Source organism: Salmo trutta, chromosome 26 (assembly GCF_901001165.1).
Source record: "Salmo trutta chromosome 26, fSalTru1.1, whole genome shotgun sequence".
Taxonomy (NCBI): Eukaryota; Metazoa; Chordata; class Actinopteri; order Salmoniformes; family Salmonidae; genus Salmo; species Salmo trutta.
Window position 1 is genome coordinate 19,165,345 of NC_042982.1, and position 26,705 is coordinate 19,192,049.

Below are 26,705 nucleotides of genomic sequence, written 5' to 3' on the forward strand. Positions count from 1 at the left end.
CACCATAGGACATGTGAAGTGCAGATGATGCAAATGCTTTGATATTTCTATAGATTGGAAGGATTCCTCAATCCATTCCTGGTGGACTAATAAACCTGCTCTACCAGTAACTAAGCATCAGCCCTTTAGATTACCTGAATCAGGCGTGTTAGTGCTGGTGTGTTTCATGATGTTGACTCAATTATCACTCAAAAAGGTGCCAGCTGGGCAGTGTTAGTCTCACCTGTGAGAGCCACTCCTCATCCTCCTGTCCACTGTGGTCCGACGTCAGGCTGTCATAAGACTCGTGGCGTGTGATAGGGCCAGGGCTTCCAGGTGGCACCACTGTGGACACAGAGGGAGATAGTGTTTGTTAGAGCGGGCGAGCGAGAGAGGGAGCGGGTGAGAGAGAGAGGGCGAGACAGACAGACGGACGGACGGACGGACGGACGGACGGACGGACGGACGGACGGACGGACGGACGGACGGACGGACGGACAGACAGACAGACAGACAGACAGACAGACAGACAGACAGACAGACAGACAGACAGACAGACAGACAGACAGACAGACAGACAGACAGACAGACAGACAGACAGACAGACAGACAGACAGACAGACAGACAGACAGACAGACAGACAGACAGACAGACAGACAGACAGACAGACAGACAGACAGAGAGCGCAAGTTTTTCCTGTTGTCTAGTGTCTCTGACACTCAATTAAGTCGAGAGAGGGGGGAGGAAAGATAGCAAAAGGGCATTTGGGCATATGTGTGCCTGAGTGTGTGAAGGAGCATGTGTAAGTGTGAGTGAGAGAGAACATGTGTGTGTGTGTACGTGCTTGTGTGTGTGTGAGTGAGCGTGCGTGCGTGTGTGTGATGCCCGTCAGCGGCACAGAGAGAGAGGCATCTAGACAGATGGTGTAGTTGGAGGCTTGAATAAGCAGGCGTGGAGAATGAAGCTTAAAGTGTAAAATCAGTCTTTGCTCCCGGCACCTCAGGGCCTAGCGCCCCCCACCCCGTGTCAGTCTGTGGTGAATTTGTTTAATGTGGGAATGACTAATAAAGTTGTCAAGTTCTCATCTGGAGCGCACAAGGCGCTGCTGTCTCTTTTGCCCCTTCTCTCGCCTTTTCTCTCCCTCGCTCTCTCGCTTTTTCTCTGTCTCTGTCGTGGATAGAGCAGGTGTTGGGAGGCTTCTTAAGGAGGTGTGCTTGTCGGTTTGACACCACACACAGCAGTGCTGTAACAAATACCTCGACTGACACTCTTCCACTGTGGAGAGGCTGCCCTGGTGTTCCTAAAAGCTTGTAACACACTGCTCTCCCCTGCTCTGGAGAGACGGGTGTGGTGAAGGTGTGTGTGGTTCCTAGCCAGATCCTTTGATACCTTGGGTTGCTCTCTAATGGCAGAAGAACAAAGTCTGCTTGTGTTACTTATTAAACAAAATCATTACTACCCTTCCTTCCTGTAGGAGCCTGTCCTGCTCCCACCGACTCTACTCTTGCTCTATGACCCCTTGGGGGCAATAGCTGTTCCCTAATTAATTATTGATGCTTTGGAGCCGTTGCTGGCTGGCTGGATCAGGTTACGGCGACAGGGGCGGGGGGTTCCATTGGCCTCAGAGAGCTGGACAGGCTCCTGAGTGGGGAGGCAGTGGTCATCCCCAAGGGTCAAGCACAGTCAGACCTCTGTGTGTGTGTACGTGTGTGTGTACGTGTGTGTGTGTGTGAAAGCATGGTAGCAATTGAAAGGGAAGAGTTTGGTAATTATGGGAACATATATTATACCAAAGTTCACCTGACACAAGAATCCAAACATTATACTGTTGACTTCATGTGCATTTTACATTTACTTTTCGCCAAATTTGTTGATAACAAAATACTCTGGATACCTTGAGTAACATAAGAATATTCCTTGTAAATGTGGGGTAGGTGCAACATAAGACGAACAAATCACAGGGGTTTGAGAGAGACGACTAACTGGTGTCTCCAAGTTGCCAACCACCTCTCCAAAGAGTGCACAGTTCCTTAATAATTTCATTGCACTTATATGACTCAAAGAAGAGTCTCAACTATAAAGGTGCTTTTTTTAAGCTCTTGACTTACTAGAACAAAACCCTGCATCCCCACCATTACTGTGTCACAATTACTGTTGTTCCTTATGCAAACCCAAAACAGCACATTATAAATAGAAATCTGGGTCAGGTGGGCATCATTTGAAAGCTTGTTCTGTTGCCAACATGACTAGCTATGTTATAAAATAGGATCTTACAGTGTCAGGCTTTCACAAGGCAATTCAGATGGTAATTTTGGTGAGCATTGAAAGGAGTCATTCAGATGTGTGTTCAGCTGCAAATTCTCTTCACAATAAACAAACTGAGGATCATTCTGTTCAGAACAACTCAGGGTGTGACGACATGTCATCTTGTAACTGTACATTAAACACGGTGATCATAAACGTTGACACTGTATATGACATGAGTTTAATGATATGCAAATGAGTGCCCAAATCTCCCTATAATCATCGGGGGGGAATGGGGTTAGCAAACAGAGCTCTACTCTACCTTCAATAGGAAAGTGCCATAACATGTACGAAAATGTTTCAGTCTAGTGACAACATAATGTGAAAACAGTGTACTAATTAATCATCACAAGGCGGCATATTTGCTTTAGTGATGGTTGATAGCAAAGATTACCATCTGAAATGACTATTATAACCATTCCTATCAAGTAGAAAAATTGCTAATTGGTGGTGTTTACCAGGCAAATCTGATTGGTGTTGTTCTTTGAAAAATCCCCTGTTCTGGTAAAACACAGTAAAAAACAAAAGTGATTTTAAACCTTTCCTAAACGATCTTAAAGAGCCTGTGTCTCTGTGTCTCTGAGAGGATGTGGTCTAGTTCTGCTGACCAGAGGAGAGACTCAGTGAGTGGTCTGGTCAAGGCCAGTAGCAGTAGGTAGTGCAGGGGTGCGTCCAATATAGCACCCTAGTACCTATATAGTTCACTGGTCAAAAGTAGTGCACTATATCCGGAATAGTGTGCAATTTCAGACAGAGTGAGTTGTCTGGCGGATGCCAGTAGCAGTAACAGCAGGTATAGTGAGCAGACCCAGAACAAAGCAAGGCCAGGTATTGATCCGGGCTGACTGCTGACCTCAGGGCAGGGGCTGATCTCTGGGGAGAAATACGACTAATGATCTGATCTGTTCAGTGGTGGTCAGCCGCATTGTCTAGTTGTCTGGCCTGTCCCTTCCGTTCTACCTCTAACCTCTCTCTCTGTCTCTCACGCGCTCATTTGGGCAGCTCCTTTTGACAATTACGCAGGCCAGTTGGGATAATGTCACGATCTGACAAGGCTTGCTTGTCCATGGCTGATCCTTTCCCACTTTCTCTTTACCAAACTGCCCAGCGGTGAAGATCAGCTCCTGCCGGCCTTGGAAGTCTCTCACTCAGCCAATTAGCGGTTATTGACGAGGCCGTGGCACTTCGTCATGGTGGAAGGCCCAGGAGACAGCCCGTCGCCAGTTACTACATTATGAAAGGAAGCTAGGGGCTACACTTTATATTCGAATTGTTATCTTTTAATATTTATTGTTGTTGCATTGTCAAGAAGGAACTTGCAAGTAAGCATTTCGTTGGACGGTGTATACCATGTGTATACTGTATATACCACTAATAAAACTTGAAACTAGGGGGAGGCCAGGGCCTAAAAGCACCAGCGCAGCCACCACTGAGGTGCCTAGCCTACTCAGAGAGCTCAGAGGAGCCAGCCAGAAGAGCAGGGAGGTAAATTATTCACGCCATGTTTGCCTCGGCGAAGTCTTGCGGCCGGGGAAGAGGTGTCTGAACACACACGACAGACAGCTATGTAAATACAGCCCCCTCGCTTCAAAATACGTCAAGACCAGAGGGGGGAAAATATGCCCTGAATTTCAGGAATGAATGCTGCAAATAAGGACGGAAAAAAGCCTCACATTCATCAATCGTGTGGTGGTGTTATTCTAAGGGATCCAACCGCAGGATTAAATCTACTCTGACACCTCAGGGCAACACAAATTGGCCCTATTCATTCATTCATTTAGGGCCTTTTAGAATGAAAAGGGTCTCTGTTTCTCCTAACTGGCTGATTGAGCCATCCACACCACAGTGAGGATTCCCTGAGCCATCAAAGCTGGACTGAGACAGCATTTATGAGGCCAGCTCTTCTTCCTTATCTCCTCTTCATATCTCTCTGTCTCTGTGTCCCTGTCTGTGTGTGTGTGTGTGTTCGTGTGTGTGTTAGTGTGTGTATCTGTCTGTGAGTGTCTGTGTGTGTGTGTGTGTATGTGTGGTGTGTGTGTGTGTGTCTGTGTGCACTTCTCTCTCGGTCTCTTATCATCCCCAGCAGTGTGGTGGGGCTGCTGTTTACCCGGCTGCGGCCCAGAGCAGAGCGGGCCCAGAGCAGTGCCAGTGGGCTGGGCAGATGGACAGGTGGAGATAGTGACCATGAAGTGGCGCCACCGCTGCTTTTATCAACAGCCTGCGAGGCTCCTCTCCGGCTAGGCTGGCATGAGCTCCATCCCTCCCTCCACAGCAACATGCATTTTTAATCACACCGGTCATCCAATATAGAGAGAGCAGCTGCTGTCAATCACACAACATGTAAACCCTCTAACCCCATGCTCTAGAAGGTTGTGGAACCCAGCTAAGTCCCTGAATACACAGACTCATTTGCAGATCTAAAAGGAGCCCGTGATTAATCATACCCCTCTCCGTCTTTATCTTTGCAACTTTTCTTTCATCAATCTCCATTTCTCTCCCTCCCTCTTTGTCTTGGTCTCCTTCGCTTTCTTCCTAACCCTTTCTCTTTTCCTCCCGTCACTATGTCCTTCTGGTTGTTGATGTTTGGGGTAGTATCTACTATGTAAACTAGACCCTGATAGTGTAGTTTGTATCGGAGCAGGGAGGAGAGTAGCAGCTTCTCCCTTCATAAGCCCTGATCTTTATGCACCACTGGAGAAGGCCCACAGAGCCAACAGTGTGTGTGTGTGTGTGTGTGTGTGTGTGTGTGTGTGTGTGTGTGTGTGTGTGTGTGTGTGTGTGTGTGTGTGTGTGTGTGTGTGTGTCCTGTTGTGTGGCTGTAGTGTAGCGTAGCATAATGCATCCCGGGGTCAGATCGCCCGCCCTGGATCACTCCCTCTCTGCCCAGCCATTCTCTGGCGGGCTGAGCGGAGGCACTGTGTTGTGAAACAGAACTTTCAGTCGATGCTCGGGTGCAAAGTGGAGGAGTGAAAGGTGGCACTCCGTGAGCCGTAGCAGCATGCAGGAAACGCCCGGGGGCAGAGCAGAACGGAGCGATGGGTAGAAGAAGTACAAGACGACAAATGATGTGCATATTGTATTGACCTGGGTATGTGAGTGCATCAGGGTTGGTGCTGCTCGGCTGGCAGGAGGAAGGGGGGCGAGGGAGGGACAGACGAGGTGGGGCAGGCGGAGATATTTTGGCCATCACTAATTGGAGCTAAATGTGAGAGAGCACTGAGACTAAATCATTATGCCTTCTCGTAGGACAGAGTCACACTAAACCCAGCGCCAATGCCCGCTGCCCGACCCGTCACACCAACTTGACTTCATCGCTCTGACACTAGAAAGGACTATTGGAACTAATTTGAGAAAATATCCTACCCGCTCAGCCCTGAGCACTGGGAGAACGTCTACCTCCCAAATGGCACACCATTCCTTATAGTGCACTACTGTTGACCATAGGGCCCTGGTCAAAAGTACTGCACTAAGTAGGGAATAGGGTGCCATTTGGGAAGCAACCAATTTAGCGTAGAATAGAGGAGACAGAAGAACAGGCACACGGGAGGAGAAGGGGATTTGCCCCAACGGCACTTCAGGAGCTAATTACTGATTTATGTTTATGCAGCTAATGCAACAACGCACACTATAACTGAGGATAAATTAAATGTGTGGCCATCCGTGTGCACTCTGCCCCCCAGAGTTGTCGTCCTCTTCCTTCTGCCATCTCCAGCCTCCACACACTTCACATGTCAACCTAAAGTGCTTGGTGCTCTTTGTACTTGTTATTGAGTTAGGAGGAGTTTGGAGGCTGGCTAATTGGCTTCATTTGAATGAGTTGAGTGGAGTTGGTTGAGCTGTTAGCATTGTCTACCTCCTCTGAACAAGTCAACATGACAAAGAGACATACAGTGACAAAGGCTTGATTCAAAGTGCCGTACAGACGGAACAGAATGGATGAAAAGCTGACAATTCGTGTGATAAGGGATCTGAGACCAGAGCACTACTCAGATGGAGTGATGGAAAGATGTCGGATCTCCACTGAGGGTTTTAAGAGGGAACAGTAATGGAGGAGGACTGAAAGAGTCCTACTCCTCAGCATGTCACCAATAAGAGGGTGAAGACAATCTCCCATAGAGAACAAACAGTAGGAATTAGTAGGCTACAGCTCTGGCACATGTCTAATGGAGCTTGGTACACACACACACATACAAAAAGTACTTATATACACATACAGAGAAGAGTACACACACAGTGTATAATACTTACATCCAGCCAGGAGGTATTGGTAATATTGCACCAGGTCAGAGGCCAGCACCAGAGGGTGGTTGGAGAGAAAGGGAGGCTGCAGCTCATTCCACAGTGGAGTCCTGTAACAACCAAACAACATAGGAGAGAAACACACAACTCAATTACAGAGAAGAACATCTCAGGATGTGTCCCAAATGGCACACTCTTCCCAATGTAGTGCACTACTTTTACCCATTTAGAACCCTTTTGGTGATCCACCATTACAAAATAGAGCTCTGGTCAAACAAAGGCTGCAGATTGAGGGACAGATGTATAGAGCAGTGCCCCTGCTGGGTGTAAATAGACTGTGGTCCCTGGAGCCTGGCAGTACAGAGGCAGATATAACATATGAAGGTGTGTATACTATAGTAGTTACATACAGTACTGTAGTGTACAACATGAACATCACATGTGTTTTGTCCTACATAGCTGTAGTCTGATCACAGAGAACTGGGCCACAGCAGAACTTTATATCTGGTTCCAGCTGCTCATTTGACATGGATGAATGGGATTCTGCAGCACAATATGTTTTCACTGTATCCAATATTTTTTTATAACTAGGTTATACATACAATATGTTAGAAAATATATGACTCCTATAATAAAAAGCAGTTTACTATGATAATGTCACACACACTACTGTATAAATCACACACACACAACTGTATAACTGTACAATATATTACTGTATGTATATCTTTATAACATGAACCAGAGCTTAACAGAGCGGGGAAAACTGTGTGTGCGTGCGCATGTGTATGTGTGTCAATGGAGGCTCCTCAGAGGAGGAAGGGGAGGACCATCCTACTCAGTGAATTTCATAAAGAGATACATTTTAAAACATAGAAAAAGTTATCCTTTTTAGATAAAACTATACTAAAATATATTCACGTCACCAAATAATTGGTTAAAACACTGTTTTGCAATGAAGGTAGCCTAAACTCTGTAGGGTAGCACCATGGTGTAGCCGGAGGACAGCTAGCTTCCATCCTCCTCTGGGTACACTGACTTCAATACAAAACCTAGGAGGCTCATGGTTCTCACCTCCTTCCATAGACTTACACAGGCTAGGTTGTAGCAACCTCATGAAGGGTATAGGAAAATTAGAGTATCATGTAGCAGCCTAAACCTATTGATGTTACATTGAACTGGATGAATGGAATATGAATGGCAGTCATTCAATATGATGTAATAGAAATAAGGCCATGCTCATTAAAAAATTGTCCTCCCTAATCTTAAACTGCACTGACCACCACTGATGTGTGTGTCTGTGTATATGTGTGTCTGTGTATATGTGTGTGTATATGTGTGTGTGTGTATATATGTGTGTGTGTGTGTGTGTACGTGTGTGTGTACGTGTGTGTGTAGGTGTGTGTGCCCGTGCGTATGTGTTAGGAAGGGTCAGTTACCTGGCCAGGCTCCAGCAGGCCCGTGGACATGTGTTAGGAAGGGTCAGTTACCTGGCCAGGCTCCAGCAGGCCCGTGGACATGTGTTAGGAAGGGTCAGTTACCTGGCCAGGCTCCAGCAGGCCTGTGGACATGTGTTAGGAAGGGTCAGTTACCTGGCCAGGATCCAGCAGGCCCGTGGACACGTGTTAGGAAGGGTCAGTTACCTGGCCAGGCTCCAGCAGGCCCGTGGACACGTGTTAGGAAGGGTCAGTTACCTGGCCAGGCTCCAGCAGGCCCGTGGACATGTGTTAGGAAGGGTCAGTTACCTGGCCAGGCTCCAGCAGGCCCGTGGACATGTGTTAGGAAGGGTCAGTTACCTGGCCAGGCTCCAGCAGGCCCGTGGACATGTGTTAGGAAGGGTCAGTTACCTGGCCAGGCTCCAGCAGGCCCGTGGACATGTGTTAGGAAGGGTCAGTTACCTGGCCAGGCTCCAGCAGGCCCGTGGACATGTGTTAGGAAGGGTCAGTTACCTGGCCAGGCTCCAGCAGGCCCGTGGACATGTGTTGAGCTCCAGGGGTGTGTCATCGCTGATCTTCTGGGCCGTGCTGATTGGCCGAGGCTCCAGGACGTGCTCCACCAGGGTGCCATAGCAACTGAGGATGTAGAGGGACTCCACCACTGCCCGGCTGGACTGGTCTGAGTAACAGGAGGTCAACAGGTCAACGTTACGGAGTAAGAGGAGCACGTTGTTGTGACTTAGCTAAGTGTTTTGTCTACTACGCCCAGCATCTCACTGAGTGGGTTCCTACTTCCCTGACCTTAATGTTGCGTCTACACAGGGGGCTGAGAGGGGTTAACACCCAGAGCAAAGTTTCCAGGCCAATGGTATTTACGATTCTCCAACAGATTTTGAACTTTTAAATGACCAAATGAAAGTGTTTTAGTGTGATGGTGGTTTTGGGGGTAACATCTAGGATACTAATGCACTAGTGGGATCTAATGATGAGCATAATGCTACTATGCCTTTACAACCCCTCACCTTTCTCTCTCTTCATGTTGGGGTTGGTCATGTACCAGGAGCGTGAGGCAGCAAAGACAGCAGCCACACAGAACTCTCCTCCACTGGACTTACTGGGGGAGATCTGAGGGGGAGGCTTGGCTTTGCTGCAGGGGGGGAGAAAAAGAGAGAGAGGTTGAGTGGGTAGGAGAGAGAGAGAGAGAGAGAGAGGTTGAGTGGGTAGGAGAGAGAGAGAGAGAGAGAGAGAGAGAGAGAGAGAGAGAGGTTGAGTGGGTAGGAGAGAGAGAGAGAGAGAGAGGTTGAGTGGGTAGGAGAGAGAGAGAGAGAGAGAGGTTGAGTGGGTAGGAGAGAGAGAGAGAGAGGTTGAGTGGGTAGGAGAGAGAGAGAGAGGTTGAGTGGGTAGGAGAGAGAGAGAGAGAGGTTGAGTGGGTAGGAGAGAGAGAGAGAGAGGTTGAGTGGGTAGGGGAGAGAGAGAGAGGTTGAGTGGGTAGGAGAGAGAGAGAGAGAGGTTGAGTGGGTAGGAGAGAGAGAGAGAGAGGTTGAGTGGGTAGGAGAGAGAGAGGTTGAGTGGGTAGGAGAGAGAGAGAGAGAGGTTGAGTGGGTAGGAGAGCCCAGCAGAGAGAACACAGACACAGGGTACTCCTCTTAGAGAAGATAAAGGCTGGTGGTTTGAGTTGTTAGATGAACTAAAACTGTAGTTAAAGAAAGAATGAGGAGAGAGAATTGTTTCCAAATGTTGTAGAGAGAATGATGCCCAATCTGGTTTGAGATATTAAAGTTCAAACACTGCCACATCTGTGAACAAAAAACAAGCCAAGCTTTTAACACAATTACACTTCAGGCAATTTAGCAAAATAAAGAGATAAGAGCGACTTAAAATTAAGTACATTGGTAGCACATTTATTTTTTTTATTCATATTTGCTCTGAATTGTCTCCAATTTCACTGTGCTCGTGTCTGAACAAATTATTTATGTATTGGTCTCTACTATTCAGCAAATTAAAAACAGGCAGAAAAATGACTCCAACATCATTAGACATAATACAGGATATTTCCTCCCTCATTCAATACAGGGCTCCTGCAGTCTGAACGGGATAGCGTGTGTGTGAGTGTGTATTCCCATGCCAGTAGATCAGGACTGCAGCTCTGTAGAGGATGTCCATGGTATTTTAAAGCCTGTGTTGCATGTGCTGCTAGTTGATTACATCCTTCCTTTTGTCATGAAGCACGCCATGTACACTCAAACCATTACAGGCTGGCCTGACCATGGACTGTACAGAGGACTGGGTGTGTGTGTGTGTGTCCACACACTAATACACACGTGCCACGCACACACCCAAACATGAATAGAAAAAGGTTTCAGCAAATACTTGAGGATGCCATAATGGTTATCACTTGCTTGAGCATGTGCCTCGAATGCTGCTAGTCTTCCAGCTGCTTCCCCTAGTCTCACTTTGAGTTAGCCGTTTCAGAGAATTTATTGGGAGTTATTGGATTATTCAGACATGTCAGGACCGTTTGGATGAAAGAGAACACAGGGAAGGTTCAGTATGGTGATAGGGCTGCATATGCTATTGATCAGAGAAGAGTAGCGGAGCGGCCTGGTATTATTGTCCAGCCCTATAACCAAGGTGGACAGTAAAACCCCCGGAGGAAGGAATGGAGGCTGAAGGGCCTGACACAGTCTGACACGCTAACACAGTCTGACACGCTAACACAGTCTGACACGCTAACACAGTCCGACACGCTAACACAGTCCGACACGCTAACACAGTCCGACACGCTAACACAGTCCGACACGCTAACACAGTCCGACACGCTAACACAGTCCGACACGCTAACACAGTCCGACACGCTAACACAGTCCGACACGCTAACACAGTCCGACACGCTAACACAGTCCGACACGCTAACACAGTCTGACACGCTAACACAGTCTGACACGCTGACACGCTAACACAGTCTGACATGCTAACACAGTCTGACACGCTAACACAGTCGACACGCTAACACAGTCTGACACGCTAACACAGTCTGACGCTAACACAGTCTGACACGCTAACACAGTCTGACACGCTAACACAGTCTGACACGCTAACACAGTCTGACACGCTAACACAGTCTGACACGCTGACACGCTAACACAGTCTGACACGCTAGCACAGTCTGACACACTAACACAGTCTGACACTAACACAGCCCCACAGGAGAGGTTCACCTCTGATCTAACGACGAAGACCTTACGAACACATACACAAACTCACGCCAGCTCGCTTGAACACGCACTACCAACTGTACACACACACACACACACACACACACACACACACACACACACACACACACACACACACACACACTCCAACATTTTGGAACACGAAAATTCTATATAATTAAATTATGTAATATTCAACAATTCACTTCAAAATAACCAGAAAATATAATTCTGATAAATTTCTCAAAGATTTTCTATACTACAGTGAGGGAAAAAAGTATTTGATCCCCTGCTGATTTTGTACGTTTGCCCACTGACAAAGAAATGATCAGTCTATAATTTTAATGGTAGGTTTATTTGAACAGTGAGACAGAATAACAACAAAAAAATCCAGAAAAACGCATGTCAAAAATGTTATAAATTGATTTGCATTTTAATGAGGGAAATAAGTATTTGACCCCTCTGCAAAACATGACTTAGTACTTGGTGGCAAAACCCTTGTTGGCAATCACAGATGTCAGACGTTTCTTGTAGTTGGCCACCAGGTTTGCACACATCTCAGGAAGGATTTTGTCCCACTACTTTTGCAGATCTTCTCCAAGTCATTAAGGTTTCGAGGCTGACGTTTGGCAACTCGAATCTTCAGCTCCCTCCACAGATTTTCTATGGGATTAAGGTCTGGAGACTGGCTAGGCCACTCCAGGACCTTAATGTGCTTCTTCTTGAGCCACTCCTTTGTTGCCTTGGCCGTGTGTTTTGGGTCATTGTCACGCTGGAATACCCATCCACGACCCATTTTCAATGCCCTGGCTGAGGGAAGGAGGTTCTCACCCAAGATTTGACGGTACATGGCCCCGTCCATCGTCCCTTTGATGCGGTGAAGTTGTCCTGTCCCCTTAGCAGAAAAACACCCCCAAAGCATAATGTTTCCACCTCCATGTTTGACGGTGGGGATGGTGTTCTTGGGGTCATAGGCAGCATTCCTCCTCCTCCAAACACGGCGAGTTGAGTTGATGCCAAAGAGCTCCATTTTGGTCTCATCTGACCACAACACTTTCACCCAGTTGTCCTCTGAATCATTCAGATGTTCATTGGCAAACTTCAGACGGGCATGTATATGTGCTTTCTTGAGCAGGGGGACCTTGCGGGCGCTGCAGGATTTCAGTCCTTCACGGCGTAGTGTGTTACCAATTGTTTTCTTGGTGACTATGGTCCCAGCTGCCTTGAGATCATTGACAAGATCCTCCCATGTAGTTCTGGGCTGATTCCTCACCGTTCTCATGATCATTGCAACTCCACGAGGTGAGATCTTGCATGGAGCCCCAGGCCGAGGGAGATTGACAGTTCTTTTGTGTTTCTTCCATTTGCGAATAATCGCACCAACTGTTGTCACCTTCTCACCAAGCTGTTTGGCGATGGTCTTGTAGCCCATTCCAGCCTTGTGTAGGTCTACAATCTTGTCCCTGACATCTTTGGAGAGCTCTTTGGTCTTGGCCATGGTGGAGAGTTTGGAATCTGATTGAATGCTTCTGTGGACAGGTGTCTTTTATACAGGTAACAAGCTGAGATTAGGAGCACTCCCTTTAAGAGTGTGCTCCTAATCTCAGCTCGTTACCTGTATAAGACACCTGGGAGCCAGAAATCTTTCTGATTGAGAGGGGGTCAAATACTTATTTCCCTCAGTAAAATGCAAATCAATTTATAACATTTTTGACATGTGTTTTTCTGGATTTTTATTGTTGTTATTCTGTCTCTCACTGTTCAAATAAACCTACCATTAAAATTATAGACTGATCATTTCTTTGTCAGTGGGCAAACGTACAAAATCAGCAGGGGATCAAATACTTTTTTCCGTCACTGTATGTACCCAAAGCTGTTCTGTTGAATCCAGTGTGATGGCATACTGTCCAGTGCTTGAACTCTTCTTGGCCTCTCAGCCTCAGTGACACACTAACAGGTGTTGACTGACCTGTTGCGGGCCTCAACTCTCCCTCCTCCTCTTCCCTTCAAACTGTCAGCAGCTCGTAAATTACTCCCTGGACGTGGGGGAGATGTTGAGGTCTTTGTTTAGCCGACACCGTGTGAAGGATGTTTCTGGGTAGAACGGGGGGTGCTCTAGACAGCGTTACTGGCTGTGTATTTATTAGTGTTGGAGAGAGAGAGTGAGGGGTGAGGCTGGATAACCAAATATCTACAGTAAGCCATGGATGCAGAGGAGAGATAAGACCATGTCAGGATATTGCCTTGGCTAACTCTACGTCCCTCTTGCCTCCTCGGATCTGTCCATCCGTCCGACTGTCTGTCTGTCAGCGTGTCCAGGAGATACAGAGCTATGAAAACATGCAGAGCCTCTGCTGGACGGCCAGGGGTCAGCCAACACAGCAAACAGCTTCCTTCTCACTCCGCCTTCCCTCGGTCTCGCTCTCCCTTTTCTCTTCCAGTCACTCTCTCTCTACGTTTTCTCTTCCAGTCACTCTCTCTCCACGTTTTCTCTTCCAGTCACTCTCTCTCCACGTTTTCTCTTCCAGTCACTCTCTCTCTACGTTTTCTCTTCCAGTCACTCTCTCTCTACGTTTTCTCTTCCAGTCACTCTCTCTCTACGTTTTCTCTTCCAGTCACTCTCTCTCCACGTTTTCTCTTCCAGTCACTCTCTCTCCACGTTTTCTCTTCCAGTCACTCTCTCTCTACATTTTCTCTTCCAGTCACTCTCTCTCTACGTTTTCTCTTCCAGTCACTCTCTCTCTACGTTTTCTCTTCCAGTCACTCTCTCTCTACGTTTTCTCTTCCAGTCACTCTCTCTCCACGTTTTCTCTTCCAGTCACTCTCTCTCTACATTTTCTCTTCCAGTCACTCTCTCTCCACGTTTTCTCTTCCAGTCACTCTCTCTCTACGTTTTCTCTTCCAGTCACTCTCTCTCCACGTTTTCTCTTCCAGTCACTCTCTCTCTACGTTTTCTCTTCCAGTCACTCTCTCTCCACGTTTTCTCTTCCAGTCACTCTCTCTCCACGTTTTCTCTTCCAGTCACTCTCTCTCTACGTTTTCTCTTCCAGTCACTCTCTCTCTACGTTTTCTCTTCCAGTCACTCTCTCTCTCCCTTTTCTCTTCCAGTCACTCTCTCTCTACGTTTTCTCTTCCAGTCACTCTCTCTCCACGTTTTCTCTTCCAGTCACTCTCTCTCCACGTTTTCTCTTCCAGTCACTCTCTCTCCACGTTTTCTCTTCCAGTCACTCTCTCTCCACGTTTTCTCTTCCAGTCACTCTCTCTCTACGTTTTCTCTTCCAGTCACTCTCTCTCTACGTTTTCTCTTCCAGTCACTCTCTCTCTACGTTTTCTCTTCCAGTCACTCTCTCTCCACGTTTTCTCTTCCAGTCACTCTCTCTCCACGTTTTCTCTTCCAGTCACTCTCTCTCTACATTTTCTCTTCCAGTCACTCTCTCTCTACGTTTTCTCTTCCAGTCACTCTCTCTCTATGTTTTCTCTTCCAGTCACTCTCTCTCTACGTTTTCTCTTCCAGTCACTCTCTCTCCACGTTTTCTTATTCAGTCACTCTCTCTCCACGTTTTCTCTTCCAGTCACTCTCTCTCTACGTTTTCTTATTCAGTCACTCTCTCTACATTTCTCATCCTCTCTAACACAACATCCGCATATCAAAGTATGACTGATATGGTGATGGGAAACTCAACAAATCCTGTTCCGTGCTCTGGATCTCTCTTTAACAGAGTAAATGATATGGGAGCTGGTGAATGGTTAGGGGAGGGAAAGAGGGTTGGGGTATGTGTTAGTCATTATAGAACATGTAATCTCACTTCACTGCTCACTGTGATTTGTGTGTGTGGTGTCTTTGACAGCTAGTGGTGAGAGTGATGGAGTCTGTCGGGTTCTTCTTTAGTGAGGGGTTTCATCTCTCCAACATTCTGCTTCTTCTCTCTCTCTTACTGGAAAAAAATTGTGGTCAACTGGTTTCAATATCCCCAGGAAACACAAATCCTATTCCAGTGGCTTGACTTTGGTTTTGGGGTGAAATCTCAGGCTGACGCGTTTGCCACACGGCGCTGTGTGTGGTGTGAAGGAAGGTATTTTATCTCCCCACTTTTCACGGTTGTCTTTGGATGGAGGCCGGCTTGAATAATACATCAAGGAATAACATTGAATAAAAAGGACATGTTTTCATGCATTGAGGGGAAAGACCCGGTGACAAATTAAAAGTGTAAAGGGCTCTTACGGCGCTGTGGCTGAGAAGAGAAGACTGCTGCAAGAATCTATGCTGCAGGGCTGGGTACTAGCACACATATGTACGCCTGCACGCATGCAAGCGCACACACACACAACAGACTGTGATAAGTTCTCCTTGTGGTGACTCCATACTGATCAGCTACTGCAGATACTCTACATATTCTCTCTTTGAAGAGTACAGGGTTACCACTGTCTCCTAATGGGAGTGGGATCACAGCTTGGTTCTAGTAGAAATTAACACAAATGGTTATTCATCTCAGTTTCTAATTATTATTTTCCTCTGTCTCACTTGAAGTGTTGATGTTTTTACACAGCGACAGACAGGCTGTACTCTGGACCATACGGTACCGAGGAACCGGTCAGGAAAGAGAAAAAAGAAAGAAAGGTGGAACCCAGTATCAATAAATGACAATAAATAAATAAATATACCGAGTGGGACGGGAGAGAAGGGGAGATGGATGGCACTAAACAGAAGCCAAATTCCTTTCCCCCCCCTCTCCCCACGAGATGTTATTTTGTGCTATTGGGAAGACTTCATTTTCTCTGCAACTTTAATTCACTGAAAAGACTACTCGTATGTCATTTCCATTTTTCATTTAACAAATGAGGACTTTTGACTGAGCTAATAGCTTTTCCTCAAGGGCGTAATTAAATCTGTGACGTCCACCATCAAAGCCCTTTCGCATTACAGGGCCGTGGCGAACATGAGGCGCCATCGAAGGGTTGGGAGGGGGCTGGTCCCTCGCCATAAACAAATACGATAGAGCCTTACTTCTGTCGGCTCCTCCAGCAACAAAGAGCTGCAGAGACCTGTAGGGTAGAGCAGAACAGTGGGTCCATTCAAAATGGCACCATATTCCCAATATACACACTTTTACCAGGGCCCATAGGGTTCTGGTCAAAAGTATGGCACTACATAGGGAATAGGGTGTCATTTGGGACACACCCAGTGTAACTCAGAACGGGGTTGAGAGGAGCAGTGGCAGAGCCCAGGCCATATGTTTAATACGTATCGGTGGCTGAGACTGGGTCTGGGCATTAAGACAGAGGAGAGAGAAAGAACCACAGAGATGGGGAGAGGGAGGGAGAGAGAGAGGAGAGAGACAGAGAAATAGAGAGCAAGAGAGACAGAAAGAGAGAGCGAGAGAGAGGGCTTTGGGCAGCCTTGTGGAGGACACATCCCTCAACGTCACATTTATTATTTTACAGCAGCCTTCCAAAACAGAGGTGGCCTTGGGGCAGGGGGCTGGAGCTACAGACAGATGGCTGTAATGATGATGCTATTTGGGAGCCGAGCGGACTGAGTGGGGAAGACTGACTAAAATGCCGTTTCAACATCTCAGCGAAATAATCAGAGGCTGCCTCCCAAATGGAACAATATCAAATGGAACCCTATTCCCTATATAGTGCAATACTTTTGACCAGGGCCCATATTTGAAAATTAAGCATCTCCAATCCAAAATTAAATCTAGAATCGGCTTCCTATCTCGCAACAAAGCCTCCTTCACTCATGCTGCTAAACATACCCTCGTAAAACTGACCATCCTACCGATTCCTGACTTCGGTGATGTTATTTACAAAATAGCCCCCAACACTACTCAGCAAACTGGATGTAGTCTATCACAGTGCCATCAGTTTTGGCACCAAAGCCCCATATACTAACCACCACTGTGACCTGTATGCTCTCGTTGGCTGGCCCTCGCTTCATATTCGTCACCAAACCCACTGGCTCCAGGTCATCTATAAGTCTTTGCTAGGTAAAGACCCGCCTTATCTCAGCTCACTGGTCACCCTAGCAACACCCACCCGTAGCACGCGCTCCAGCAGGTATATTTCACTGGTCATCCCCAAAGCCAACTCCTCTTTTGGCCGCCTTTCCTTCCAGTTCTCTGCTGCCAATGATTGGAACGAATTGCAAAAATCGCTGAAGCTGGAGACTCATATCTCCCTCACTAACTTTAAGCATCAGCTGTCAGAGCAGCTTACCAATCACTGCACCTGTACACAGCCCATCTGTAAATAGCCCACCCAACTACCTCATCCCCATATTGTTCATTTTTGCTCTTTTGCAACCCAGTATCTCTACTTGCACATCATCATCTGCACATCTATCACTCCAGTGTTAATGCTAAATTGTAATTATTTCGCCACTATGGCCTATTTATTGCCTTACCTCCCTAATCTTACTACATTTGCACACACTGTATATAGATTTTTCTATTGTGATATTGACTGTACGTTTGTTTATTCCATGTGTAACTCTGTGTTGATGTTTTATCGCACTGCTATGCTTTATCTTGGCCAGGTCGCAGTTGTAAATGAGAACTTGTTCTCAACTGGCCTACCTGGTTAAATAAAGGTGAAATCAAAATAAAGAGTGCACTATGTGGAGAAAAGGGTGAAATTTGGGATGCACACAGAGAATCAGAAACTTCAACCCCCCTTCCTCGCTCTGTGTCTAATGTTCCTCATCACACTACTGCTGAGAAGGATTTATCGTAGGATGGTTGCATCTCCTGTCTGCCTGCCACACCCTAGAACAGTCCTAGATGGAGGTTCCACGTCTATATTTAACAGCTAGTCTAGAGTGAGCTGGTGGTCCGAGGTTACGCGCCACACTCTTCCATCCTAAACTGTTCAAAAAAAGGAGGGATACGGAGATGGGGAACATCAGGGTTCAGAGAAGAGGTTATTCAGGGGAGAGGAAGACGTGCTACTGTACTGTATGTGTCATTGGGTGTGTCAGAAATGGCACCCTATTCCCTATATATACACTCTTATAATGCACTATATTATAAGGGATAGGGTGCCATTTGGGTGCCAGCCATTATGGGAGAGAAAGAGAGGCCTTGTTACATGTCCAGCTCCTCATCTCACACATCCTCTCCAGCCCATCCAAACAAAACACTGTTTAGAAAACACAATTGAAATGATGAAGTTAGACCAATGATCTGTTATGCCCTCAGTCCAGGGACCTGCTGCTACAGGAACAATAGTGCTTTAACTAGCTAGCTTGAGTTGGAGCCAAAGGCAGAGCAAAAGGTAGGCAGTTACTGTTACTGTGGGGGGGTTCATCATGCTAACAAATGCTAATGATGTACCTTTGAAAAGCATACCACTCTCTGAACTCACTAAGAGCCTAGCTGGGCTGGGAGGGAAGGAGCTAAGAGAGGAGAGGGAAACAAGCTTCAATTAAAAAGTATGAGTGAGTAACTGTCCACAACAAGAGAGGAAAGCCAAGACTTGGGGAAGGAACCACATGCTATTCATTTCCTGAAGTTAATGGAGGGAGGAATGAGAGAGGAGTGAGAGAGCGAGTCGGAGGAAGAAAAGTTCACTGCATCGCCGTTGAGTCCAGCCACTCAATCATCTGTCCATAAGTGACTGTCATAATGGGGATTCTTTTTAAAAGCTTGTAAGCATCTGATTTCACAAGACAGCGTTGACAGAGAGAGACTGAACTTTCTGCCCTCTTGAGTATTAGAGAGCTGCATGGTTAGAAAACTCATTGCTAACTTAGAGAACTGTAATGTTCTCTGTCGTTCACAGTAGATTTAGGCCCAAACTGAGGTCCGTGGACAAAAACGTCATATTAAACATATAGGCCTGTGCACGGCGGCTGTGTAATTTACATTTTGAGGAAAATTGGCTATGACAATGTTGTATAAAAGTAGGCATCTTTCATCACAACTGAGGTAAATGAGATGAGATGAGACAGAATGATGCATGAATAGTAAAATCTCTGTACGTACAAAATAATGCTAACTGCCCTTTCATGACTATACAATCCACCTCTTATTCCAAAATGTTCAAAGTTCAAGGAAATGATTATAGGCCTATAACAAATCAACAACCATATTTCAAATCAACAACAATGTTATTCTCTAAGTTCACACATAAGCACCACGTTGTTTTCCCAGAAAGGGAGAAAAATCACTGACTACATGACATTCATCAATTACATCGTAATATTGACGTACAAAGAAAAAGAAAGAAACACACGGATGGCTAAAGCCATATTAGCCACACATCTGTTCACAACGGACAGGCTTTGTGCAATTTAGGACTCAAGCGCATGCACACCCGATTGTTCAATCATATTGCCACAAAATAACAATAAAAACACAATGGGAACAACATGAGATCAACCAAGGTGTTATTCTTAATACAACGGTCTGTGGTTTAATGTGAACAGCAAAAGAAGAGGGAATGAGTGTGCGAGAGAAAGAAAGAGAGAGAGATCGGTCACCATCATGAAGAAGTGGTGGGTTCAAATAGACCACAAGGAGCCAGACAAGAAGGTTCCAGTGATGTTCCAACATACCTCTGGGTTTGTGAGTTAACCACGCCATAAAAAAAATATTCAGAAATCAACCATTTTCTTTTCTCAATACGAACCCCTATCCCAATTCTCAATACAGTTTATGTGGGCTTAAATGTTGTTTGGTGTGAATCTTGACGTCAGATTTAGGCATAGACACAAGACAAGCAGCTTGTGAAATCACCCACCCAAAGTGTAAACTGAAATCCACTTAAAGAGCACAAGAAAAGAGAATCAAAAAATTGTCAAAAAACTAGTGTGAAAAAAGAGAGGAACGTCCATGGTGTTTTCCTCAGGGATAATGACTGAACAAACTGACAGAATGTGTTGAAAATACACAATATACTCAGACACGAATGAAAAGATGTGATAGATGCAGTCGTTGATTGCGTCCCAAATGGCACCTCATTCCCTATTAACTTCACTTCTTTTGATCAGAGCTTTGGTCAAAAGTAGTGCACTAAATAAAGAATAGGGTTCCATTTGGGACACATCTGTTGTCTTGAGCCAGGACAGAGCAACAACAGAGCATGCTGGTAGGTAGGTAGTGAGGAGGGGAAACTCACCATGGAGTTTTAATGGCAAAACATCCTGCCCCAAAGAGGTAAGGTCTTCATGGGGGAGGGAGAGACACACAAAGAAGAGATAGATGGAAAAACCATTATTAGCCAGTCAGCCTAGGACAAAGACACTTTTCATCTTACATGTTTGACCTGTCTGTTTAATCGTACAAGACACATAAAGCAGGAAGCAAACTGTCCGTGTTAGAATTGATCTGAAACCTGGGACATGACTCCTTGACTCAACAACTCAGACCATTTTGTAAAGTGCAGTACCATACGTTTGGTAAAGGACATACTGTATGTGTGTCTGTGTGAGTGTGTGTTGTACCATACTTTTGGCAGAGGAAGTATTGTATGTATGTATGTATGTATGTATGTATGTATGTATGTATGTATGTATGTATGTATGTATGTATGTATGTATGTATGTATGTATGTATGTATGTATGTATGTATGTGTGTATGTATGTGTGTATGTATGTATGTATGTATGTGTGTTGTACCATACTTTGGCAGAGGACATACTGTATGTGTGTGTGTGTGTGTATGTGTTGTACCATACTTTGGCAGAGGACATACTGTGTGTGTGTGTGTGTGTGTGTGTGTGTGTGTGTGTGTGTGTGTGTGTGTGTGTGTGTGTGTGTGTGTGTCAGTGTGTGTTGTACCATACTTTGGCAGAGGACATACTGTATGTGTGTGTGTGTGTGTGTGTGTGTGTGTGTGTGTGTGTGTGTGTGTGTGTGTGTGTCAGTGTGTGTTGTACCATACTTTTGGCAGAGGAAGCTTACGAGCATGCTTTTCCTTTTAGCTATCAATCAACTTTTTTTATTTTCTTTCTTTGAAGGAAAGAGTGTATGAATAAGAAATACAAAGTCTTGGTGATAAATCATGGTATGCTTTTTCATACATTGGAACAAGGCATTGACATTTTTTTTATATTAACCCTTTACACTCGTGGGAATCGGCCTATATGAATAGGCTAAATTAAAAAAATTCTTACAGAAGAAATTCGAAATGCATAAGCATGGTAGCAATTGAAAGGGAACAGTTTAGAGACAGCGGAAATTATTATACCAAAGTTGAGGACACAACAGTTCACCTGACACAAGACTACCCAAACAGTTGATTTTATTAGCATTTTATATTTACTGTACTTTTTGGCACAATCGTTGATAAATATGAAAAATGAAGTAACATGATAAGAATATTCCTGGTAAATGTGGGGTAGGTGTATCATAAGACAAAACAATGACAAGAGTTTGAGTGAGAGGACTAACTGGTGTCTCCAAGTGGTCACACAGGGCGCTGGTCAAAAGAGTGCACAGTTCCTAAGTAATTGTAATGTACTTTTATGCCTCAAAGAAGAGTCTCAACTATAAGGTGCTTTTTTTAAGCTCTTGACTTACTAGAACAAAACCCTGCATCCCCACCATTACTGTGTCACAATTACTGTTGTTCCTTATGCAAACCCAAAACAGCACATTATAAATAGAAATCTGGGTCAGGTGGGCATCATTTGAAAGCTTGTTCTGTTGCCAACATGACTAGCTATGTTATAAAATAGGATCTTACAGTGTCAGGCTTTCACAAGGCAATTCAGATGGTAATTTTGGTGAGCATTGAAAGGAGTCATTCAGATGTGTGTTCAGCTGCAAATTCTCTTCACAATAAACAAACTGAGGATCATTCTGTTCAGAACAACTCAGGGTGTGACGACATGTCATCTTGTAACTGTACATTAAACACGGTGATCATAAACGTTGACACTGTATATGACATGAGTTTAATGATATGAAAATGTGAAGTGCACATTTGGACTCAAAAGGTGTTTGGCTTGCTTGTATGAGATCAACGTTTTTGATAATAATCCTCAACGTCTCATTCTTCAAAATACATAGAATCATCTTAATTTACAGCACTTCCCTCACTCAGACAACAAAACATTAGCACAAGTTGCCCAATTAGTGTGAGTGATAGGGGCAACTTGTTGTCGTGCGTGGTGCTCAAGTTCATAACGGCTGTCAGTCAAAACCCATAGAGAGCTGTGAAGCGGAGAGCCTGAGCTCTGACGTCATTTATAGCATGTTACTGTACAGCCACTGATTTCCAATTTAGGTGCTTATCAGTGCCCAAATCTGCCATTTTCAACCAATATACAGATTAGAGGTCGACCAATTATGATTTTTCAATGCCGATACCGATTATTGGAGGACCAAAAAAAGCCGATACCAAAGTGGTTGTTCCACTGGATATCATAAGGTGAATGCACCAATTTGTAAGTCGCTCTGGATAAGAGCGTCTGCTAAATGACTTTAATGTAAATGTTAAATGGAAATCGGCAGATTTTTACATATACATTTGTAATAATGGCAATTACAACAATACCAAATGAACACTTTTATTTTAATTTAATATAATACATAAATAAAAATCTATTTAGTCTCAAATAAATAATGAAACATGTTCAATTTGGTTTAAATAATGCAAAAACACTGATGGAGAAGAAAGCAACAGTGCAATATGTGCCATGTAAAAAAGCTAACGTTTAAGTTCCTTGCTCAGAACATATGAAAGCTGGTGGTTCAATATTCCAAGTTCTTCAATATTCCCAGTTAAGAAGTTTTAGGTTGTAGTTCTTATAGGAATTATAGGACTATTTCTCTCTATACCATTTGAATTTCATATACATTTGACTATTGGATGTTCTTATATACACTATAGTATTGCCAGCCTAATCTCGGGAGTTGATTGGCTTGAAGTCATAAACAGTGCAATGCTTGAAGCACAGCGAAGAACTGCTGGCAAATGCAGGAAAGTGCTGTTTGAATGAATGCTTACGAGCCTGCTACTGCCTACCACCGCTCAGTCAGACTGCTCTATCAAATATCAGATCATAGACTTAATTACAAATACGAGCCTTAGGTCATTAATATGGTCAAATCCGGAAACTATCATTTCGAAAACAAAACGTTTATTCTTTCAGTGAAATACGGAACCGTTCCGTATCTTATCGAACGGGTGGCAACCCCAAGTCTAAATATTGCTGTTACATTGCACAACCTTCAATGTTATGTCATAATTATGTAAAATTCTGGCAAATTAATTACGGTCTTTGTAAGGAAGAAAAGGTCTTCACACAGTTCGCAACGAGCCAGGCGGCCCAAACTGCTGCATATTCCCTGACTCTGCTTGCACTGGACGCAAGAGAAGTGACACAATTTCCCTAGTTAATATTGCCTGCTAACATGAATTTATTTTAACTAAATATGCAGTTTTAAGTTGAAGTAGGCTGTGATTCGATGATAAAATAACAGGCACCGCATTGATTATATGCAATGCAGGACAAGCTAGTTAAACTAGTAATATCATCAACCATGTGTAGTTAACTAGTGATTATGTTAAGATTGATTGTTTTTTATAAGATAAGTTTAATGCTAGCTAGCAACTTACCTTGGCTCCCTGCTGCACTCGTGTAACAGGTGGTCAGCCTGCCATGCAGTCTCGTGGAGTGCAATGTAATCGGCCGTAATTGGCACCCAAAAATTCCGATTACCGATTGTTATGAAAACTTGAAATCGGCCCCAATTAAATCGGCCATGCCGATTAATCGGCCGACCTCTAATACAGATACGAGTGTAAAGGGTTAAAGAGAAAAAAGGGAAATCTTATCTACCTCTGCTTAGGGCGTTACCAAGGAATCAGATATGCGCTACAGAATCACTGTCATATAAAATCAAGTTTGTGTATGTCACATTAATGCCAATTAAACATTGTTGGTTTATGGCTTAGATATACTGCCGTATTATTACTGTGTTTGAAAAGAACACCATGTGTCTGCATGTGACTTCTTTTTTGGGTGAGTGTATATTTGTGTTTGTGCATTGTCTTTGTGAGTATTTGTGTGTGTTTGCAAGCCTCTGAGGGTGTGGGCGAGTGTGTGTCCGGTTCTTTGTGACGGTGTGTACAGTCTTTTTTTGAGTGTGTATCTCTCTGTCAGTGTGTGTGTTCCCCGGGCCAGTGTTTACAAGCCATTAGGAGTGGGAGTGTGTTCCTGTGTTTACCCTGCATGTTCAGAGATAGTGACAGACCCCTGTAAACAGTTTACAGTAAACAGCTTTTTCCCAACAGTAATAATGGCCAGATGAGGCTGAACTCTGTCCCTGAACACAGCAGACCACATCAGTACTGCAGGAACTCCCAAATGACACCCTATTCCCATTGTAGCGCACTACTTTTGACCTGAGCCCTATGGAGCCTTGTCAAAAGTAGTGCACTATATAGGGTATAGGGTGCCATTTGGGACGCAAACAAGGCCCCTGGCCAATCAAAGCACGGCACGCCACTTCTTTATTTTATCTGCTGTGGAGGGACGGAGCATCCGTCTGAATCTCTGCAGACTAGCACGACAGTGTGTGTGTGTGTGTGTGTGTGTGTGTGTGTGTGTGTGTGTGTGTGTGTGTGTGTGTGTGTGTGTAGACTAGCAGGGCAGTCAACTATCTGTATTAGTCCACGGATATGAGGAGAGGTTACTTAGATGGAGAGAAAAAAAGAAACATAACACAAAGTGAACTTTAATTCGGTGGTGATTTGGAGACTGGAGACTACTGTTGAGTCTATATAACCTCCAACGCACACTGGAGACTTGTGTTGAGTCTATATAACCTCCAACGCACACTGGAGACTACTGTTGAGTCTATATAACCTCCAACGCACACTGGAGACTACTGTTGAGTCTATATAACCTCCAACGCACACTGGAGACTAGTGTTGAGTCTATATAACCTCCAACGCACACTGGAGACTAGTGTTGAGTCTATATATTCTCCAACGCACACTGGAGACTACTGTTGAGTCTATATAACCTCCAACGCACACTGGAGACTACTGTTGAGTCTATATAACCTCCAACGTACACGGGAGACTACTGTTGAGTCTATATAACCTCCAACGCACACTGGAGACTACTGTTGAGTCTATATAACCTCCAACGCACACTGGAGACTACTGTTGAGTCTATATAACCTCCAACGCACACTGGAGACTACTGTTGAGTCTATATAACCTCCAACGCACACTGGAGACTAGTGTTGAGTCTATATAACCTCCAACGCACACTGGAGACTACTGTTGAGTCTATATAACCTCCAACGCACACTGGAGACTACTGTTGAGTCTATATAACCTCCAACGCACACTGGAGACTACTGTTGAGTCTATATAACCTCCAACGCACACTGGAGACTACTGTTGAGTCTATATAACCTCCAATGCACACTGGAGACCAGTGTAGTCCTCTTACAGAAGAGACCTTTGTCTGAGTGGTTGGACTTGGGGTGAACAGTGTAATGGAGGTCGGGGGTCCTGTTATGTTTATTCAAACACATTTTAGCCAGTAGTCAAACAACATGGTTAAAGGGTTAGCTGGTAGCTAGACAAACAGCATGAGCAGGGGGGTCACAGAGTTCTATAGTAGCAAGCCTAACAACAGGACAGGGGGTCAGTTTAACATTTTAACAGGACCAGTGGGTCTTGGCTATGCTAACTCTACTCCTGTTATGCTTGTTCGAACACATTTAGCCAGCAGCCAAACAGCATGGGCCAGAGGTTACACAGATATCCAATAGCTAGTGGCTAGCCTAACAACATGGATAGGGATTAGCCAGTAGCTAACATAACAACATGGGCATGGGTTCATTACATCCGAAAGTGAGCCAACCAGCATGGGCAGGGGGGGTAGTTCAACATTTTAACATTACCGTCGGGCCCTGGCCTCAATTGAGCGTTCACTGGCACTGGGAGGCGGGCATCACTGGTGTACTTTATCCCCCCTGTGAGGCACTTAACCCCTGGCTTCCTGCTAGCCTCCTGCTGGGTAAATGGATGGTGGCTGATAGGATACGGATAAGTAGTGTTTCAGGTCTCAATGCAACAAGCATGTACTGGATCTTGGGTTCAAATAATGCATGTTGTGCTGTTTCTTATTTCTTACAGTTCAGTTTGGAGAGGGACACTGCTGGTCAATAGAGGAAATTGAATTTAGTTAAAGTCATGCAGGCAGTCTGTTCCAGATGGTTATGGTAATAAGTGTTGTCGATAGGTTGTCTGTTTCTGACATGCTAAATTATTTTTAAAAAACTGATAAAACTAGGCAAATAGTTTCCAAACGCACTAACAATATGATATAAAAGATTACAACACAAATTACATTTAATATACAGTATAGGTAGTGTCTTCCACAAGTTGGAAATTTACATAAACTTAGGTGGGAGTCATTAAAACTCATTTTTCATCCACTACACAAATTTCTTGTTAACAAACTATAGTTTTGGCAAGTCGGTTAGGACATCTACTTTGTGCATGACACAAGTCCTTTTTCCAACAATTGTTTACAGACAGATTATTTCACTTATAATT

The 26,705-nt window shown here is 44.8% G+C and overlaps 1 protein-coding gene across 4 annotated transcripts in view; it reads right to left on the minus strand.

The window, feature by feature from the left end:
• LOC115163327 (breast carcinoma-amplified sequence 3) overlaps positions 1–26,705 on the minus strand; it is a 305,848-nt gene that overhangs the window by 169,705 nt on the left and 109,438 nt on the right. For 2 of the 4 annotated variants that reach the window (XM_029715120.1, XM_029715119.1), the window contains 5 exons: positions 20,295–20,339; positions 8,982–9,106; positions 8,473–8,638; positions 6,533–6,633; positions 224–324 (listed from right to left, as the gene is read on the minus strand). In XM_029715120.1, coding sequence (XP_029570980.1) covers positions 224–324; positions 6,533–6,633; positions 8,473–8,638; positions 8,982–9,106; positions 20,295–20,339 — 538 coding nt within the window. The remainder of the gene's footprint in view (positions 1–223; positions 325–6,532; positions 6,634–8,472; positions 8,639–8,981; positions 9,107–20,294; positions 20,340–26,705) is intronic. The other 2 variants (XM_029715122.1, XM_029715121.1) reach the window with 1 other exon arrangement.